We start from the raw sequence: 21,878 nt of genomic DNA, 5'->3' as shown, positions 1-21,878 counted from the left end.
CAGGTCATTTCCGTTTTCGGACACAACAAGATTTCTTCCGGTTCGTTGTTGAACTTTGAAGACGAAGGTGTTTTACGCACTTTATTATTATATGTTATTCGGTAAACTATTATTGATCAAACGATCCCGTTAATTTGCTCACAATAATTCCACTATCTCTCTTTTCACGATTTCGAAAAGGGCGATAACTGATATACTACTACCACTGACAGCTTGACACCATTGCCGGTGCCACTGGTTGATACATACCTGATTTTGAAGCGTATCATGAAATTTTTATTAATCTTTAATAATGCAGATGCCATTCATATTAAGAAATAATTTAACTGTTTCCAAAAACTGAGTCATTTTGGGAAACGGGGAAAATAACAACGGGTAATAATTCATTTGTACTTAATGTCTGTCGAACGTTTAATACATTTCAATGTCAGATAAGTATTTTACCAAATACTTTTGCAAAAATATGTCTCACTGTTCTCAATATATCACACTAGCTGTTAGTCATGGGTTAACATAGACTAATGGTTACAAAGGCTGTCACTGGAGGTAAACATGGATATATTGCTATGTAACACTGCTGTCAAAATATAGCCAGATATGAATGTTACGTCAATGATGCGCATATAACTGGGTTCAGCAACCTATCTCAATGTCAGATATTGTCATGAAAGTCATTGGCCATTGATACGCTTTTACAACGAGTGCAATTTTTTATAATGTTATTTGTTCGTGTGAAAATAAGGCAAATGTACAATGATACACTTTGATGATAAGTACTGTATAAATAATTTTATTTATTCATTTAGAAATAAAGCAATTTCACAATGTATCCACTGCAATGTATCTTATGAATCACAGCTATATATGACTTACTGTTAAGAATTGAATATCACATATCAGCATTATGAAAATTACCAAAAGTAATTGCAAAAGTGTATTGAGAACAGAATTCATAAGGTTTACTAGATGTTAATTGCATATTAGAATGCATAATATGAAAAAAACCAAGAGTAGCAAGAGTGCAAAACATTACCAAATGAAAATACATGTAGTAAATCATGGACTTAATGTACAGAAACAAATAAAGATTTTCCTGTATTTTCTGTAGACTGACAATTAGTTATTTTATCAATAAAATCTTAAACTTGTGTTCATTTCATATGGATATGAAATTAAACTTAACTTGTCTTATAATATTTTTATGACATGAGCTTAAATCTTCTATCATATCAGGTATAGTGTGGGATCATTGATCTTGTTTGATTAATTTAACTAGAAAACAAATTAATTTGATATGGCATGGTGACTTAAGTATTTTATGATAACTATTCCATGGGCTTTACTGATAGTATCAGTGAAGTAAAAAACACCATACACTGTCTGTGGAAACTACTATTCATCTCTACTCCTGTTCTATATTGTAGAGATTCTTAAGAAGTTATTTTATTGTTTACATTTTGTTGTCATTACTTATTGTAATTATTTGGTAAGAGGTAAAGTATGAAAATGTACATGTATGTATTACTAAAATAATGTGAGACAAATGTTGGCTCTGTCTTGAGTCATAATCTATCTTGAAAATAAAGAATGGTTTTGGTAGGTTGAACACACAGGGACTGGTAGTGTACAGTGTAATGCTGATCTTGGGTTGGTTAGTTGCTTACAGGTTTTCCATCTCCTCAGCTCATTCATTTCTAGACATTTTCTTGCTAACAAATGTCAGTGTTCTGGGTGTGTGTCTGTTGATCTTCCTACAGGTTACTATATATACCAGTAACCTATTGGAGGGCAGTACACGAGACAGCATACTAATAGGTATTGATAAATAAGACACGAGACATAAAGTTTGTTTTCTAATTTCCAGGGGTGTGTTCTGCCTGAGCAAGCATGACTAATGCTTGGCCGGATAACAAGCCGGACACATTAGAGAATATATGTCTCAATGTGTGTGCCCAGAACCAAGAAACTTTCTGTGTTGAAGATCCAGATGGAAAATTATCCATCAAACCTGGAGTGGACATTCTTCCTGGGGTGGTCGACAGACTTGTGACAGCTCTTCAAAAGGATGGCATATTGGATTTAAAATGGATAAACTTATTCAGAGACACTTCTTCTACCAGGCTGACTCGAATTGATCTGTCAAGATGCATTGTCAAGGACACAGAAATGAACATTGTCACAGATCATCCACTCCAGGAGCTGATTCTCACAGATACTGTGTTGTCAAAAAATACAATCGAATGTGTAAACAAACTTTCTCGGACATTAAGAATTCTAAAATACGAGAACAACCCACAGGAGTCAATGACAGATTTAACGTTTACAGGTGTTATCGCAGAGATGTTGGAAAATCTACAAATCAACATTGTTGGAGAAAAACAGTTTGGAAAAGATTTTTTTGTAAATACTCCCAACCTACGGATTCTCTCTTTACGTGATTGTTATTTTAAGGATTCTTATCAAAGCTGTTGTCTTAACATTCTTTTGAACCCTCTAACTAGGTTAACACACCTTGATCTGTCCAGAAGTGTCCTAGATGGAGCTCACTTAAAGTGTTTGGAAAACCTTCATAACCTCATGTGGCTTAATTTAAGCCAGATTATGTTTAAGTCTGATGACTTGGAACATGCTATAGATCATGTTTGCAAATGCAAAAATTTGAGGTGAGATATATTTGATGATGCTGGCTGCCATTCAGGCAAATGCTTAAAAAATTCATGTAGTTGTGTAACAATTCTTAACTGGAAAACTTTAACAAAAAAATAACACTATTTGATGAGAATATAATTGTTCGATATGCTAAATTTCAATAAATACGGGGCATTGGAAGAAATACTATTAGAATTAATTGATCACTGTACAGAATTTTATGTTTCAATATAAAGATCAGATGCATGATGTTGGTGTGGAGAGTTCCAAGTTATATGTATAGTATAATGTATTTGGTACATTCAAATGAAAGTGAAATAAGAATGTTTGAAAGATTAATTAGGAAATGAAAAACTTACTTCCCTGCATATATATTTCCAAAAATATTCACTTTCATAGAGTTATGGTTTCTTTTCTTGTACATGTATAATATAATAAAATTGCATAGTTGTTGAAAATGTTTGCAACCTCCGTGTGGATCAGATCTTAATTCATTGCACTTTTTAAGCATGAATTTTTCTGTTTTTTTAGGCACTTAGATATTTCATGTGATTCCATGGAACACCTTACTGTGAGTCATTACTACAATGGAGAGGAATGCCTTAGAAAGCTCATGAGTTCTCTCCCTTATTTGACATCACTTGATCTTTCTGGTACAGATCTTCCGAAGATTCCACGCAAAGAAGTATCTCACAAACTTGAGCCAACCACAACAAAGTAAGTATGGCTTGAATTTACAGTTATAGGAAAACAAAAGCCTTCATTATGTTCAGATCATTGCATATAATTAGAAAACAGACTAATTTCTGGGTCTTCATTATGGAACAATTTTTAAATAATTTTTGCTTACTCCATTAAATTGTTGTGATTGTGAACATATCATTAATTCATTTTGCACTTTACTTGTTCCATCATCACATTGTTAATGAGTACAACTGGAAATTTTCAGAGATGCGTACATGAAAATATCTTACGGAGCTATAGCTGATAACAATAATGTATAGCATAAAAAAGTGTTCAAGTTGCATGAATAAAGATGAAAATTAGAGGAAACATTATGTGTTGGTGCCACACTTGTCTGTTTTGTACGTGGTCAGAAGAATAAAAAACATTTGCTATGTCATAGTCCCCTATTAAGCCATTCTCAGACTTTGAGTCAGAATCTGTATTTTGGTCCCTGGGCTTATTGCATAATAGCAATCAGTCTTAAAAAAGTCTGTTTGGATTCTAGCAAAGTTGTTGCAATTGTTCAGAGGAAAACTATTTATAGTGGAATAATTAGAAACAGGACTAGGCTCATCAGTTTAAATTGAAAATATACAGTAGATCAAACATGCAGAAAAATTTTGTGGAAAATGGTCGGATGATAGGACCAAGATGATATCTGAGAAGATAAATTTTTCATATCAGAAAGAAAATGGTAGGATCAGAACCAGAAATGATGTATTGTGAGAAGAAGATTTAGTTAACATCCAGTTTTTGTCATGATTTCTATTTTATTTTCAGAACCTCAGACAATGAGAGGTGTGGCATTGCAGGTCTTGATGGTCGTATTTTTGAGTTCCTGGGTCTGCTGCACTGCCAGGATGATCCTTGTACTGAAGAAAATCTGCCTGCTAAACAGGTACAATGAAACTTATATGGAAATTATTCTCTTTTTTGACAAAGAAAGAAATAAGATTGTGAAATACTGATTTCTTATTTGTCTGTCATTTCTATAACTTCTCTTCCAGAACCAGTAAGGCTCATAATCATAGAAATTGACCTTGATCTTTCCATAGACCACTTTCATGATTCTAATCACCTGAATTACACATTTTAGATAATTCAAAGACTAGTTGCTTTTGATAACTTTACATGAGTGAAGGTCAACTGTCATGATTAAATAAGAATGATCTTTTTATCAGGGGAGGTAATCTGCTTCTTTCATTTTATTTTGACAGGTGAGTGGTCATGCCACTGAGGAACAAGTTTTGATCTCAATACAGCGTTACTATGATAGGGACAATGCTCTCACATCCTCACTGAATTCCCTCTTCAAAATCTTCCGTTACTCGGTGGTCAAAAATCATTGTGCAGCTTTGGAGGTAAGAATCTAGTTTTATTTTTATTCTGCTTTAATTTTAAAGGAAATAAATGAAAGAAGTCATTATTATATTAAATGAAGTGCTTTGATTTGATTCAGTGTCTTGCTCATTTTGTAACATTAACTGGTAATTTATTTTATCAAAACAATAATGATATGGTATGTTTTGAACATCTGCTGAAAAAAATCTCATCATTGTAAATGCTTTAAAAAGGTATTGTATTATTGTCTGAACTGAAGATTTTCTGTCTGAACTGACTGACTGATAATGAGTTAAAAACTACAAAATTTAATTTGTTTCATTATTGATATTTGATATTGTAACTTCATGAAAAATTTAACAGGAACATATATCATATTAATATTGAAACTTTAAGTTTAACAAAAAATGTTAATACCGGTAGATGGAAAAGTGAAAATGGATTTGTTTATATTTTTTTTTGTTTCAGGCAATTTTGCTTGGAATGAGAGAAAATCAAGGCGACAAACAAGTTCAAATTTCTGGCAGGTATGTGTCTTTTACATGTATTTAAAAGTACTATCTCTCTAATATCCCAATTTACATTATTTCAACCAACTTTATCACATTTGAATAGTAGCACTGTTAAAGGGACCAGGTACATATGTGCTTCATATTTTTTAATTATCATCTACATGGAAACAGATTTATTGAGTTATGAGGCAGCCAGTGCACCTCCCCATTTAGATTTTGACATTTTCTTTCAATCAATTTTCATTTTTCTCTGTCTCCTTCTAGGTTTCAAAATGTAGACCTTTAACAATGTGAACTAGAAGTAATTAATTATCTGTCTCTACTGTATCTTTTTCTGAATTTCTTCATAAGGCTTAATCACAAGAGGGCTGGGTTCAAAGGGGTTATTCACGAGAGATGATGAAGACAGATTTACAAGGGTTAATCACAAGAGGTGGTGGGGACAGATTTAAAACGGGTTAATTAAAAGAGGTGATGGGATTGTATTAACAAGGGTCAATGACATGTGGTGATGGGGACAGATTTACAATGGTCAGTCACAAGAAGAAAAAGGGCTCGGTCAAAAGGGTCAAATACAAGAGGTGATGGGGCCGTATCTACAATAGTCCATCACAGGAGGTGATATGACTGTATTTACAATGGTTAATCACAAGAGATGAAGGGACTGTATTTACAAGGGTTAATCACAAGAGATGATTGGAACATATTTACAATGGTCAATCACTGGAAGTGATGGGGCCAGGTTCATAAGGGTCGATCACAAGTGGTGGTGATGGGGCCCGGTTTACAAGGGTCCATTACTAGAAGTGATTAGGTCTGGTTCATACGGGTCAATCACAAGAGGTGATGGGACCAGTTTTATAAGGGTCAGTCACAAGAAGTGATAGGGCTGGCTACATGCAGGTCGATCACAAGAGCTGATGGGGCCAGGTTCACAAGGGTCAATTACAAGAGGTGATAGGGCTGGGTTCACAAGAAGTCTTTTGAGAGGATGAAAATGCTTGGCTAAATAATATTATGTAATCTGCCCCATTGCAATTTGTGATGGATCCTCATGAACTAATGTAATGTGTTTTGTATGCCATTAAAAATCTTGACGGAATGTATTATGGCATTAGCCAGGAAGGCTTAAATACCATGACACGAAGTTGTGATTTCAAGAACAGCAGTTTGATTTGACTGCATTTGGAAGAGTTACTGCCCTTCAAAGTTGTTAACATTTTCAACTTTTTCCCAAAATCTCTAAACCAATTTCAATGCAATTTTGCAGAAAACTTCCCTGGCCTAAGATGAACCAAAAGAGTGAATTATACAGTTCCCAACCCACGGGGGCCTGAGGGGTGATATTAAAAGTGTCAAATTGACTCAAATTTCCAAATTTTTCTTCTCAACACCCAAATAGGGTAGAATCAAATGTTCTTCATGGATGGAAACATCTTAAAGTGCCTTACCAAAATTGTGAATTTCATGACTCTAGGGTATCAAATTTCCCCCTGAGGAGGGAATAAACTTTACTTTAGTTTATATAGGAAATAGATTTTCGAGTATAATTTATTTAACTTCCATTGGAAATATTTCAAACTTGGTTAGAATTAAGAATGAAGGATGACGGCTTGATGGTATGTCCATATTGATCCTAGCATACCCCGCAGGGCTGATGGGAGGGGCCAAAAGTGGTTGAATTGACACAGATTTCAAAAATCTTCATCTCAACACCCACTTCTGATAGAATCAAATGTTCTTCATGGATGGAAGCATTTTTAGGTGGTTTAATTACCAAAATGGGTCCTACATTCCTTCCAAGGGAGGTTAACTTTACTGTAATTTGTTTTTATAGAAAAATTGTTTTTTGAGTGTAACATTGTTTATTTCCCACTGGAAATAAATTTGTAAGAATTATTCATTTAAGATGACAGTTTTGATGATATGCATGTATTGACACTGGATTACTATCATCCATGTCACAGTTTTTTTTCATGACATTTGAAAGCTCCATTACTCTTCATCTTTTATATTCAATATTGCTTATCTCAAGTTGTTGAGCAATATCATTGAAACTTATTTTCCCTTCTTTACAACTTGACGCATTATTACCATTCCATATTTGTTTCCATCATTAAACAAGAAATCATAGATATTTCTGTGGCATGGGACAGGCATCTGTTGTTCCATCCCACAATATTCTCATTGTCAATTGCACTGCATACCATTGGGTCAAGGAATCATACAACATCAGCTCTACATCAAACTTAATTCTAAATTTGTAATTGGAAGTTGCTAATCACTTGTTTGTCTTTTGTACAATCTTCAAGTAACTTTATCTTAGACTGAGAAATTTTAATAATATTATACAGTGTACCTGTAGGAAACTATTAATGATCTTTTTTGATGTTTCACATGTAAATTTATACAAGTAAATTCTTAATTAACATAGTGACATACAGATTTATGTTAACATTGATTTATAAGTTTGTGTAGATTTATCCTCACACATGAGTAATTTCAAAACATTTTTTCGATGACAATAATTCAGTTCATTTGTTGTAATGATTTTTTTTCTTTTTAATCTTTATTTTTTCATTATTTGGTCAGAAGACTTCTCAAATTGACCCTCGGTTTTGGAACCATTAAAACAGATTTTGCATCATTAATGTTTAATGAAAACATTCGTGTTATATTTTTCATAATGATTGCTTTTATTTCAGTGCCTCTTTGTTTTACATTGTCAAAGGGCCTCACAAAGACAACATCACCTACTTACAGAAAAGGTCTGAATTGATATTGATTCTTGTCTCATGTATAAGAAACCCAATGAATTCTAAATTAACATGTATTTATATACATGTATTTGAATAGGTATTTACTATATATGAATTACATTTATAGTTTGAATATTTTCTCATATATACAATTAAGATATAATTTGTGATTTATGATAAAAGATACTTGACAAATTTGTGAATTACTGTTACAATATACATGTGTATATGTTATAGACGACAGTTATGTTCAGAAAGTAATTTATCTATGCCTAAGACTGTTTATTTTGTATTTTGGCTAAAACTTTAAATGAATATGTGAATATGAAAATTGATGCTATAGTGGCACTCATTAATCTACCTACCAGTCCCAGGTCAAATGACATCTACTTTCTAAATTATCCAATTAAGATAAGGAATATTCTGAATTTTTCCCAAAGTTATTGTCATGTATACTAATAACTTTAAAGTTGTTGTCCATTTGCAAGAATTCCAGCAACTTTCTCTTATTTGACCTTTTCCAATAAAAGGATACCTTCTGTTAAAAATGCCATTTAAACTATTATGAATGCTGTATGTATATCGAGAGAACAAATCACAGGAGAAAATCCTGTGTATTTTTCGTTTTTATTTAAAAGTAAGAAGGTTGTTAAAAGTTTGGTTTTAAAAACTGTAAAAGAGTGCTAAAATGTTCACATGAAATTGTTGGTATTTTGACTCACTATCACATGGACACATCAAATAGTTAGAGACCATTTATGATTGTATTTTTCTCATGCATGACTAGAAACCAAAATTGGAACACTTTTAAGATTTGATCTGTATCCTTATATACACTTATCTGTTAGGTGATATTTTTCTGCATATGCTAAATTCTCGCTCTCTCCACTTCCCTCCCTCCCAAAAAAAAAAAAAAAAAGAAAAAAAAAAATTCAATGAAATTTTGAAAAATTATGAACATGATTTCAGACGTCTTATCAGCTGTTTGCTGGATGCTATGGAGAAACAACATGACGATATGACTGTAAGTATCAAACTTATACATACATAAATTCACGATGTACTAAGTTGTAATTTTATAATTGGAAAGCAGCTTCTGTAAATATTTGCAAAGAAGTATATCTCTTAAAGAGAGGAATTTTTTGTGGGTTTTTTTTGAAGAAACAACTATCAGGTATTGTCTGAACTGAGATTATAGAACCAGAAAAGGTAAACTATTAATCTTTCCAAATAACTACATTTTCACATTTTACAAAGTTCTCAGACATTCTTCGTGTAACAGTTGATGGCAAGAAGTGTTTCAGATAATGAAGATATGATTTTACATTATAAGAAATATGAATTATCACTAAGATAAAATAGCACAGATTTTTTTGTTCACTGTACACAGAAACAATGTAGGATGACTTTCATTCACAGATCTTTGGTTTCTATTAATTCTATGTGTTTTTGCAATTATCATTTATTCTTGCAAGTTTTTAACTGCTTTATTTATAGTTTGAATAATGAAATGCAGAAAAATTTACAGTAGAATAAAAGCAAGGTCATTGACACAACGTTAAGATATTATACAGATAAGAATTTCAGGCATTATGCAGGTAAAAATCACAGATAGCTGTAGGTACTCTCCATTATATATTGGGGGGAGATAGCGCCATCACTGTATCAGGTCTACTGCACAAATAGTTTACCTGTAGTCGAAACCTTATCTAAAACTTAATCTTGTGCACTACAAGTGCACAAGGTGGAAAGATTAATCTACACTCAACTGTATGCACTGAATATGAACACATATTTTAATATGAAGAGAAACATTTGAATATAATGTTGTATCTGACAATGCAGGTATTCCTTTCCTGCTGGCAGTGTATTTTCTGTTTTGCTTCAATCAAACGTTAGTTTATTTTATGTTTTGTTTCAGATGCTGAGAAATGGCTGTTTGACTATCTGCAACTTGTCTATTCCTCAAGATGTGGTAAGATTGATGTCAACTTTCAGTATTTATAAACAATCCCAGGCAATGAATACCTGGTATATAATATAGCCGATATGATACATACATATAGTCCATGGGCCGGAAATTCTTGCCAAGTCCCTGTGGACAAAAATGGCAGGTTGCATATTCCAGTGTCCATTGATATAGCTTTCACATGGACGGTAAGAAAAGTATGATATATGGCAAATCAATGTATGGAGTTCTTCCTTACCTTACACTACATATATACTTCAGTGTTAGTATGCTTCACAGTGGTCATTTGTCTGATGAAGGTGACCGTGTAGTCATCAAGACATTACCCTCAAATCTGGTTGTGTTGTAAGAACTTCTAATGACATTACCAACCTGAAAAATTATTCCATAATAACTGCTGCTAACTATGAAATATCTGCTTTGCTACAGAAGATATGAAGTAAATATTGTACTTGGCTTCAATTTTTTTCTATGGTTGTGTATTTAACTGTTACTTGTGTTTTTTCTCCAGCTTTTCTGCTACAAACGTCTAGTAAAAGTTCTAATAGATCTCCTCCGGATATCTGACCAAGAGGAATTTATTCAGAGAATCAGCATATACCTTCTGAACTGTCTGGCTTGCCAGGTTGATGGGGATGAGAAGAAGACTGTTGGAACTCTTGGTGCCGTGGAGGTACAGTACAGATATATACCTTTGTATACCCCTGCTATTTTATAGTGGCCATAAAGTGCTACCTAGTGTCCCATCTGAACCTGGTACAGTGATATATCTTGAGAACCTTTCTATAAATTTGGTTCATATTTACCACATAGCATCAAGTTATACATCTTCTCTGATTCAAGGTCAAGGGGTCAAAAGTAACATTTAGAAACTTCTGCACATGGGTACGAAGGCATTTATATCTTACATTACCTGGTTCTGATATTTATGCAGACAATAATGACAGGAGTTTTCCCTGTCTAATGGACAACACTTCCCTCTAAACTTTATATGGTGGCCATTTGGCATATTTGATATAATGTAATCAGCAAGTGCTCCCATTTCACAATGGTAAAACTACTAAAGGTATGGGGTCACCTGACAGAAAACATGGATTATTTTCTAATACACTGAGACCTCCTGCATGCTTCTGACTTATTTAACATTCTGTATTTACCTTAAAATGGACAACAATGTGATACCAGAGGCTCAGAAATGTAGACCCTAATAGTCAGATAATATCTGTTATTTTATTTGTTATTTTATCCAGGATTTCCACCTAATCATGGATTTTGTTACATTAGGCTAATGTGCAGGATTTTCAAAATATGTTACTTATGTGTATATCTATTTTTTAATCATTAGGTGATGCTAGATTTGATAAGAAACAAATGGCAAAATCACACCTGTGACGAAGTGTTGGAGGTAGCATGGAGTACACTCTGGAATGTCACAGGTAAATCACAGAGATATATAGTCACACCTGTGATGAAGTAGCATAAAGTTACTGTCTTGAATGTCACAGGTAAATCACAGAGATATATAGTCACACCTGTGATGAAGTAGCATGAAGTTACTGTCTTGAATGTCACAGGTAAATCACACTGATATAGTCCCACCTGTGACGAGTTATTGTAGGTAGCATGGAGTACTGTCTAAAATGTCACAGATAAATCGCACAGCTACTTGTATGCTCTCTTCAATTAAATACTGGTACATTAACGTACTTTTATAACAGGTTATTCTTATTCATTTTGTTAGTCTTTGGCATCATTACACATGTTGTAGAACTTTAGAAACACAGATTGATTCGACCTCTACATAAAGTTCACTTGCCTACGAAGGCCACTTAAAGACAGGATTAATTGTATATATGTATATTATTTACATCATCTTCCTGATCATTACAGATGAAACAGCTGACAACTGTCAGAAGTTTATGAACAATGGAGGTATGGACTTGTTCAAGGACTGTTTACAGGTGAGATTCTCAAATTTAGATAGGAGGTTAGAAGCCTCATGTTTGTGATGTTCAAGGACTGTTTACAGGTGAGATTCTCAAATTTAGATAGGAGGTTAGAAGCCTCATGTTTGTGGTGTTCAAGGACTGTTTACAGGTGAGATTCTCAAATTTAGATAGGAGGTTAGGAGCCTCATGTTTGTGATGTTCAATGATTGTTTATAGGTGAGATTCTCAAATTTAGATAGGAGGTTAGGAGCCTCATGTTTGTGGTTCAAGGAGTTTACCTCATGTTTGTGAAGGACTGTTTACAAAAATTGTTGTTTGTGGTGTTCAAGGACTGTTTACAGGTGAGATTCTCAAATTTAGATAGGAGGTTAGGAGCCTCATGTTTGTGGTGTTCAAGGACTGTTTACAGGTGAGATTCTCAAATTTAGATAGGAGGTTAGAAGCCTCATGTTTGTGGTGTTCAAGGACTGTTTACAGGTGAGATTCTCAAATTTAGATAGGAGGTTAAGAGCCTCATGTTTGTGGTGTTCAAGGACTGTTTACAGGTGAGATTCTCAAAGTTAGATAGGAGGTTAGAAGCCTCATGTTTGTGGTGTTCAAGGACTGTTTACAGGTGAGATTCTCAAATTTAGATAGGAGGTTAGGAGCCTCATGTTTGTGGTGTTCAAGGACTGTTTACAGGTGAGATTCTCAAATTTAGATAGGAGGTTAGGAGCCTCATGTTTGTGATGTTCAATGATTGTTTACAGGTGAAATTTTCAAATTTAGATAGGAGGCCCTCATGTTTGTGGTGTTCAAGGACTGTTTACAGGTGGAGGTTAGAAGCCTCATGTTTGTGGTGTATAAGGACTGTTTACAGGTGAGATTCTCATATTTAGATAGGAGGTTAGGAGCCTCATGTTTGTGGTGTATAAGGACTATTTACAGGTGAGATTCTCAAATTTAGATAGGAGGTTAGGAGCCTCATGTTTGTGGTGTTCAAGGACTGTTTACAGGTGAGATTCTCAAATTTAGATAGGAGGTTAGGAGCCTCATGTTTGTGGTGTTCAAGGACTGTTTACAGGTGAGATTCTCAAATTTAGATAGGAGGTTAGGAGCCTCATGTTTGTGGTGTTCAAGGACTGTTTACAGGTGAGATTCTCAAATTTAGATAGGAGGTTAGGAGCCTCATGTTTGTGATGTTCAATGATTGTTTACAGGTGAAATTTTCAAATTTAGATAGGAGGCTAGAAGCCTCATGTTTGTGGTGTTCAAGGACTGTTTACAGAGTCGAGATTCTCAAATTTAGATAGGAGGTTAGAAGCCTCATGTTTGTGGTGTATAAGGACTGTTTACAGGTGAGATTCTCATATTTAGATAGGAGGTTAGGAGCCTCATGTTTGTGGTGTATAAGGACTATTTACAGACGTGATACTCCAATCAAGCCTCATGTAAGTAGGAACCTCACATCTGTGGCATGTGTTTTGGAACTACAGAGATCAGTAGTACAAGTTTCTTGCTTTCATGCTTGAATAACGGTTTTTAACAGTAAGTATCTGTAAAGTGTTAATGATGATTGGAATGAGAGTTGACAATGGAGTCGAAGGTCAGTATTAATAAAAAGGATGTAGGCACACAGTTTGGTAGATGAATATTTCATATTATTTCTCAAATACCATTTCTCTTATTAGACTAAGCTGACAAAAATTTATCTAGGGAACACAAAGAATATATATGACATTGTACCTTGTTTATTGTTTTAATTTTAATATCATCAGATGGTGGGCTACCACATTCAAATTGAACAACATCTGTGGTCTGTCCATCCATCTACCCTTCCGAAACGAATTTTTGTTATCATAATTTCTTGAGAAGTCTTAGATGGATCTTTATCAAATTCCACATGTAGGTTTTCCTTGGTCACAAGTTGTGACCATTTGGTTTTGGAAATGATCAGAAAAAATAAAATTTCTTACAGGTGGCCATCTTGGATTTTGACTATGAAAGTTTGTTATCATTGTATCTTGAGAAGGACTTTATGGATCTTTCTCAAATTTCATATGTAGATTCCTCTTGATCTTTTATTGTACCTTATCAATTTTAGGACTTATTATAAAAGCTAAAGTGGCTGACAGGTGAACATCTTGGATTTGGTAGTTAAAGATAATTGCTAATGTTTTAGAGAATTTTTTAATTTCATATAATTAATAGCAAATACAGAGGAAAGAAGAGAAAAGAAAGGAAAACGTCCAACTTTTAAAGAAGAAATAAAGATCAAATGATGGTGGATGCCAAGATCCATCTGGGATCTCTTGTTTTGAGACAAGATTTAAATTTATTTTTCAATCTTTGAATTGACATAGTTTTGATTATAATATATTATGTATTTTATAAATAAACATTGAACTGATAAAGCTTATTTTATTTCTACCTCTTTTGATAGAGATTTGTGGATAAACCTGAACTACTAAGGAACATGATGGGTCTGATGGTAAGTACATGTAACTGTGTATAAGTATAGAGTACAAAGTCGTAGTGTAAATAGTGCAGTAGATCTGTTAGAATGTAAAGTTGTGAATACATTCAGGAACTTAGAACTAGAGTAATGTCCTGATGTCCTGGTGCTGGTTCAATTTCTGGGATCAAAGGATCTTAATACCAGCAATTTGAATATTCTTTTATTTGAATTAACAGCTTATTCCACTGCCTGGTCTTAAAATGTTTTTTTTTTTTTTTTTAAATATGTCTTTTACTGCAAATCAAATTTTCTTTTAGTCTGTGACTTCAATATGTTTAGCTATCACTGGACACAACTTGGGTCTCACTTTTGAACAGACTTGTCTGAAAAATGTGTAGAATGAATGGGAAGATAGGAAAAGTGCATGCACTTTTAAACATAAAATTCACATGGCACGAATTATCACGGACAGAAAAGACATGATGGTATAAAATTCTATAAAAATAGTCCTGGTGTATTGTATTATTCACTATTTATCTCTTAGGAATCTTATTTTCTTACTGGCACATTCAGTTTCTTTCATCAAAATCAAACAGCCCATTTGTGACTAGGAATCTGAAAAGTTTAACTATATGTTGTATTGTAATTTACTATCTAATAAATAAACTGTTACAGGGAAATATTGCTGAGGTGAAATTTCTACGCCCGAAGTTAATGGATCCGGAATACATTACAATGTTCAGGTAGGCAAATGTTGGACATCTAGTATCAAGACAAAATTAACTGGAGATGCAGCATATCTACTTACTTCAGATTAGAAAATAAAAGAAGTTTATCATTCTTAAGTTTTATCAGTGTTGAAGGTCATTCAAAATTTGAAATTGAAAAGGATACAAAGCAGTCCTATCTGCCGTTTGAAAGGTTTTGATTTTGTTTTCATGCTTTGTGACTTTAGATTTATTAAAGATACAGCTATTAGCTTTCATGTCCTAGCATTTTTCTGTCACTTTGCAGAAACAGAATTTAATATGACAGTATCAAAGAAACAAGGACTACCTTACTCAGTGAAAAAGAGTTTTTCCAGAAATGATTTTTGGAGTTTTGTTTGATAAACTGACTAAGCATTATTGTTTGAAAAAATGGAAAGAGTATTGGAAATAAATCATTTTGGATCACAAACTCTATATATAAATTAAAGGATTGAAGGGCAAAGGATCAAAAGGTGTCTTGGGGAGGAAAGAAAAAACTCAGGAGATGGAAACTTTTGAGCTTACTAACTTTTCAAGTTTTAAATGTACATTGGAAGTTTAACAGTCAGTCCTGTTTACAAATGAACCCGTTCATATTGAAATCAACTGCAGTATGTATTTACAGGTAATATATGATTTCTGCTTCTCTTCAGTGATCTCCTTGACTCCAAAAGTGATGGTATAGAGGTGAGTTATAACGCTGCAGGAATCTTTTCACACCTGATGTCAGATGGTCCAGATGCTTGGACAATCAGTAATCCCTCTCGGGACGAAGTTATTGATAGACTGACAACTGCGATAGAGAGGTGGCCTATCAACTCGAGCCGTAACATCAATTACAGGTAAGTAGCACTTATCAATGTTGACCCTGTCATGTGATCAAAATTATAATTTCAAGTTCTCAATGGTTAACAGACAGTACTGAACTGACTTACCCACTTTTGTCATTTTATATGTTTTAGATCCTTCATGCCAATCTTTAAGTTGGTGAAAGCCTTTGACACAACTGCAGCTCAACACTGGTCTATTTGGGCATTAGCCAATCTTACTCTGGTTTATCGTAAGTATAGGATACGATTTAAAGGGGCAATATAAGAATGGGCAAAAATGATGTTCTTACTGTCCACAAGGTGGAGGGGGGTGGGGGGGGGGAAGAATTTTGATATCTATGTTAATCAAATGGAAACTTACTCTGCATGTCTTATGCTTTTTTGTTATAAAGTTATATATAAATATCTTGATCACCTTGTAATGTTATATTGGGTTTTTTTAGCTGGTAAGTACTGCAGTTTGCTGAAGAAAGAAGGGGGCATTGATTTATTGGAACAAGTGATTCATGACCCTCGACCAACCACTGCAGTTCGAGATTTAGCAAAACAAGTTTTACTGCAAGTGCAGAACGGAGCAGATGCAATGGAGATGTATGATAATCTGGAACAGGAGGGAGAAGGAGAGGCAGAGGATGAAAGTCAAGACGATGAAAGCGATGTTGACATGGACGGTTAATTTGTAGATGGACATCATCATCATCATCATCATCATCATCATATCATCGTCGTCATCATCATTATTATGTATCAGTTGCTGCCTTTATTGCTCAAAACAAAACATAGTGTGTGTTTTGTCCAGCTTGGTCTACAGTTTCTGTAAAGTTTTGGTTTAAAAGTTGGAGGTTTTATTATCGTCTTGTATTGCAGTGATAGCTTCTATCATGGTAATATATATTTCACATAGTTATTGCCTCTTTTTCATTTGATTTAATTCAAGTCTAAGTTGATCAAAGTTGATTAGGCGTGAGTATAGATAGTGAAAACAAGCAGATGTAGATATCTACCATTAAAATGCTAGTCACACATTTCTTGTCGTTGGTTGCTGATAATTTTAGGAGGAATAATGGTTATCTCCCCTCCTTCAGCTAAGCATATAGCTATAGTAAACATGATGGACAGGATTTTCATATAAAAACATATAAAAGCTGGTCAGAGTATATGAACAAAGACTTGGTATTCACCAAGATATATCAATGCTATTAGCTCAGAATGCATTAAATCCTGACAGGGAACACAAGGCTGTATAACCTGCCAAAGGCCTTATTACATACAGATTATCAGTTGTATGTACTTGAAGTCCGGTGTGTTTAATAATATCACCATTAACTTCATTAAATTGTTGGTATTTTGATTCACTATCACATGGAAATATTGAATAATTACAGAAAGAATCCTTTTTTTTCTATTGACATGAAAAAATCCACTGGATGTCTCTGGCCCAGCTTAACCATTGTCAAAGTTTACTACCAGAATTTCATGAAACAAAAAAAATATATATATAATTCTTTGCAACAACTTGCACCTTATATTTTGAAATATGGGTGGGGTGTGTGTGTGTTAATAGGTGTATCTTTTTTGTGCGCTATAAAGTAAGAAATGAAGATAAAAGCCAATTATCAGGTCAACTTGATAAAATAAATGAAATACTACTTGAAACATTTATTTAATAATTACATTGCTGTAGAACTACAGTAACAATACTCTATTTAACAGATTCCCTACAGTTTAGTCTCTCTACATTATTAAGGAATTAGGAAATTTAACTGCAAGCATTTACTTATAAAACAGCTTTAATTTCACAAATTTCTAAGCTTATGAATGTCCTGTCAACAGATTGAGATAGAAATTTAAATAATCCAAAACAGGGCTAGAAACAACAAATTTTGCTTTTCTCCTAGGATACTACCATTTTCCATGAGAATTGCAAGTATCCATGGACACCCTGTCTGCTTCAGACTTCACAAGGTGTTTTTCAGCACTGTGTGATACTGTAAAATTATATAGAGAAAACATGGTCAGGGTCTTACAATATCAGCTGTTTTTATGGCGAACCACTTTTGTCATTGTTTCCAGGGCCCAACCTTGATACTTTAGGGGTTACAATCACTTTTGCTCTCTGCACCCCTGGAACATGTCATGGCAAAACTGAGGATTCCATGTGGTACTCGAAGTCGAATAACAGTGTATTGTAATGGCTTTGAAGTTATGTGTTGCTCCTTTGTAACCTTCAAACAGAGCATATCAGTGTGTGATTGGCCAGTTATTTTGTCCTAGAACAAATCCAATCACTTTTCTTGTGCCATTAATTTTGCCATGACATGTTCCAGGTGTGCAGAGACCAAAAGTGATTGTAACCCCTGGAGTGTTGAAGTTGTCTGGAGCCAAAATGTAGCTTATATTTTAAATCATTGACCTTGTATTCTATTTATCTTGCAACACTGATTGAGAATCAGGCTATGGAAACTTCAACAGTTTTTTGTTCAATCTGTATTTACCTGATGTAGACATTACATTGAATTTTACCTGGTGACATATGCCAAAATAATTCCTTGGCACAGAAATATAGTTCCAAAGCTAAACAGACATTTTATAAATTTTAATAAATCAACTTGTTCATTAAGAAATGTAAAAATGACAACTGTTGATATTTCTAAACGTAATTGTCAAGTAAATTCAGAGAGTAATTCTGTTGAATTAATGCACATGCTAGAATACAGTTGTTTTCCATCACTGTTGAATATAGCAAAAACATGTGTCGCAAGTGTATTCCAACAATGGCAGCCGAAGTTGGAGTATAAACACTTTTTTATTCATGTATTTTAGGCTGCAATTGTCTTTTTCTGTCATGAACTATTTAAACATCAAATTTGAAGTGTTTACATAATTTCAAACAAACTGTGGTGTGTGTGTATTAGCTGAATTTGTTCAATTATGTGATTACTCTTGAGTTAGAAGCTATATTTCAACAATGTAGGCACTTGAGGAAATTTGTTTCCCTGGATATAACTTTCTTCTATCTATAAATGATTCATGTTTTCAAGCTCTGTATTCATGAGAATTAGTCATTGTTTTTGTTAAGTAAATCCGACTTCTCAAAGTTTTCTTTGCCAGATAAATTTATTTTCATATATATATTGCATATTATCACCACTTTTTGTGTTACATCATGGTGTCTGACATCATTGATCAACATTTTCTTTGTGCTATGTAACAATTTCATGTAAGTATTTTAAAAAGGATGATGTCATGTGTTATGTCCCAAGAACATTGCACAGAATTTCTTATCCCCAAAAGATCCAAGATAAATATATGAACTTTCCCATAATTAATTAGTTCAGTTTTCACTGGATTTATTCTACAGCAATTTCAGATTTTTTCACAATATATAGTAATTACCAGTGCTAATCACTCTTGTTGGCTCTGTTAGAAGCATACACAGGGTCTTATGGTGTGAGGAAACCAGTGGAAACCCCACGAGGATAGGCAGGTAACCCTATACCATTTTACAACTGTTCTGAGATTTGAACCATGAACACCTAGGTGAAAGACAAGTGTATGCACTGCACCACCTTATCACCTTCAAAATTGTAAAACATTTTGTGTATTTTTTGGTCGTTTTGAAACTCTATTTGAATTTGCAACTTTAAATTGACAAATATTATCTGCCATCTTTGTAGAAAAGCTTCTATTTGTTTATTGAGAGATAACCTTTTCATTAAAGAATTTTATTTGATTTTTAGATTTATAAGGGAAATGCAATCAAGTGCATCAACAGTGTTTTTTTCAGTTCTTGACTGATTCTGTTTTCTTTTTATCACCAAATACATGAGTTATCCTGAAATTTAATTTTGAACTAAACATTGATGTGATTTATGTGTACCATATCTTTTCTGCAATAACCCCTTTGTGCCAACATACAAATTCTGTTAAAATATGTTCAAAAGATCTCTGATTGAAAGACAATGAAATAACATTTCATTGTAATCCTACTGAACAGCAATATATGAGAAGACTTATTACCAGGCATGTGCTTATTATCAAGCATGGGCTTGTTACAGGATAAATATGGTACATATCATAATTTTTGGTATCTTTCTTGCAAAGTGAAAAAGATTTACCAATAAATTGAATATTGTGCTGTTTCACTGCATGCATCGTTCACGCAGGCATACAATTGTAAATATCAATAGCTCAGTTGGTAGAACTGGAATACATGCATCGTTCACGCAGGCATACAATTGTAAATATCAATAGCTCAGTTGGTAGAACTGGAATACATGCATCGTTCACGCAGGCATACAATTGTAAATATCAATAGCTCAGTTGGTAGAACTGGAATACATAACCTCAGGTGAAGTCCTGAAGTGCATGGTTACCCATGTTAATTTTTGTTTCTTGGAAGCTGAGAAACAAGCGTTTGTGCTGATGTGGTTGTGCCCTTGGGTAATACACTTTATGGTTATTACTCTGGAGGGCATGCTATGGGCCGCCTGTATGTTGCTCATTGAGGTAGCAATCAGCTATTACAAGCAGACTCTGCCTTAAAATAACCCTGACTGTTTGCAGGACAATAACCCATCAAGCAATTGACAACAAACCGTAAAAATATTTCTGTTTTGTAGTTTGGTTTTGTTAGTGGTGATTGTGTGATATTAGGTGTCCTGATTAATATTTTAACATGAACATATGTTGTAAGTTTTACCTGTAAATGTGTGTGACGTTGATTTGAATATTTAAATATTACTAAGGTGATTGATATTTCTGGCAACATTTTTCCTACCTATTTACATATCTTAAAAAAACGTTCATATAGAACATATAGCTATTAAGTAATTATGTGTTGTTAATTCATAATATGTTTTAAGTTTCTGAATCTATCTTAATGTAAGTTGGTTACGAGATGAGCAGTGTTGTAAACCTGTTTGAAAATGTTGTATTCTAGTTAAAGTTTGATGTTGATTGATTATGTGTAAAGTGAATATAATTTGTTCAATCTGAAGTAGTTTTATAGATATAGTAGATGATATTGGTTAAGGTTTTTAAACTATAGGATAACAACATACATTATATAGTTCATCTTATTCTACGCTTTGTAGTCATGGAAATATGACAATATAAATAGTTGTATAGTATTCCAACAAACTTCTGCGGAATATTGTAAACATGCTTAATTTGGTGCAAATTTTAGCACACTTAGCACAAGGATTTATTAGCATGTCCACAATAATCGCTATGTAATTAACATATACAACAAAAAATGCAGTACGCACAGTATAGTTCAGCTTGAAAAATACTAAAATAAGATAACTGTTAGAATTTGTATGTATTCAGTAAGGATGCTGGATAGTAGTTCTTTTATAGTTTTTATTTTTGGTGGATAGCTTTATACATTGAAGGAAAACTACAATGTTCAAGGTCATTTCAAAAGTGTTTAAAGGTCACCACAACTGTTAAGCTTACAGTCAGTGTATATAGCTCTTATATATTTACAGTTTAGTTATTTACCACTTTTTTATGGTCTACTGTGACAAGGTATCTCATGTTTATGAGGCTTAAATGAAGTTGATAAATGTTTTGTTTGGTTTTGTGCTCAAGCAAAACAAGATCATTTATGTAATCTGTATTTAGTTTACTCAAACAAATGCCATCATAGTTTAAAAAAAGAGAAAAGAGAGTGGTCTCACAAAGTTTGAAGCTAATACTTATTAAACAATTAACTATATATATGCTGTGTGGTCTTGACATGTGTCACATCGCAAAATTTATATGACAAACTAATAAATAAATCAAATATCTCAGTAATTCCATAACAAGAAGTTATGTCTCTTTGTTCAGTGAAACCAACACATGTCAGTTTATTTACATCAATACTGTTGTACCTGGATGACTTTACTGTTATCATTGACTTGAACCAAGAGCAGTGATATCTGTTCTGTGACATGATTTCTGTTGTATAA

General features: G+C 33.5%; 1 protein-coding gene across 1 annotated transcript; it reads left to right on the top strand.

Annotated features, from left to right (window-relative positions):
* The first annotated feature begins 13 nt into the window (after positions 1-13).
* On the top strand, positions 14-21,529 carry LOC132555585 (protein zer-1 homolog). Its single transcript, XM_060219929.1, has 17 exons — positions 14-67; positions 1,865-2,663; positions 3,181-3,366; positions 4,156-4,273; positions 4,593-4,736; positions 5,185-5,243; positions 7,934-7,996; positions 8,957-9,011; positions 9,909-9,962; positions 10,468-10,629; positions 11,302-11,392; positions 11,847-11,917; positions 14,328-14,375; positions 15,018-15,085; positions 15,745-15,933; positions 16,054-16,151; positions 16,365-21,529. The coding sequence occupies exons 2-17, from the start codon at positions 1,888-1,890 to the stop codon at positions 16,595-16,597; spliced, it is 2,415 nt and encodes an 804-aa protein (XP_060075912.1). The 5' UTR covers positions 14-67; positions 1,865-1,887; the 3' UTR covers positions 16,598-21,529.
* The last annotated feature ends 349 nt before the right edge of the window (positions 21,530-21,878 follow it).

Source organism: Ylistrum balloti, unplaced genomic scaffold, assembly GCF_031769215.1.
Source record: "Ylistrum balloti isolate Yb309-2 unplaced genomic scaffold, AGI_CSIRO_Ybal_v1 Utg370508, whole genome shotgun sequence".
In the NCBI taxonomy this organism is placed as follows: domain Eukaryota; kingdom Metazoa; phylum Mollusca; class Bivalvia; order Pectinida; family Pectinidae; genus Ylistrum; species Ylistrum balloti.
The sequence above is the reverse complement of the archived record's forward strand: the minus strand, read 5'-3'. Positions and strand labels throughout refer to the sequence as shown.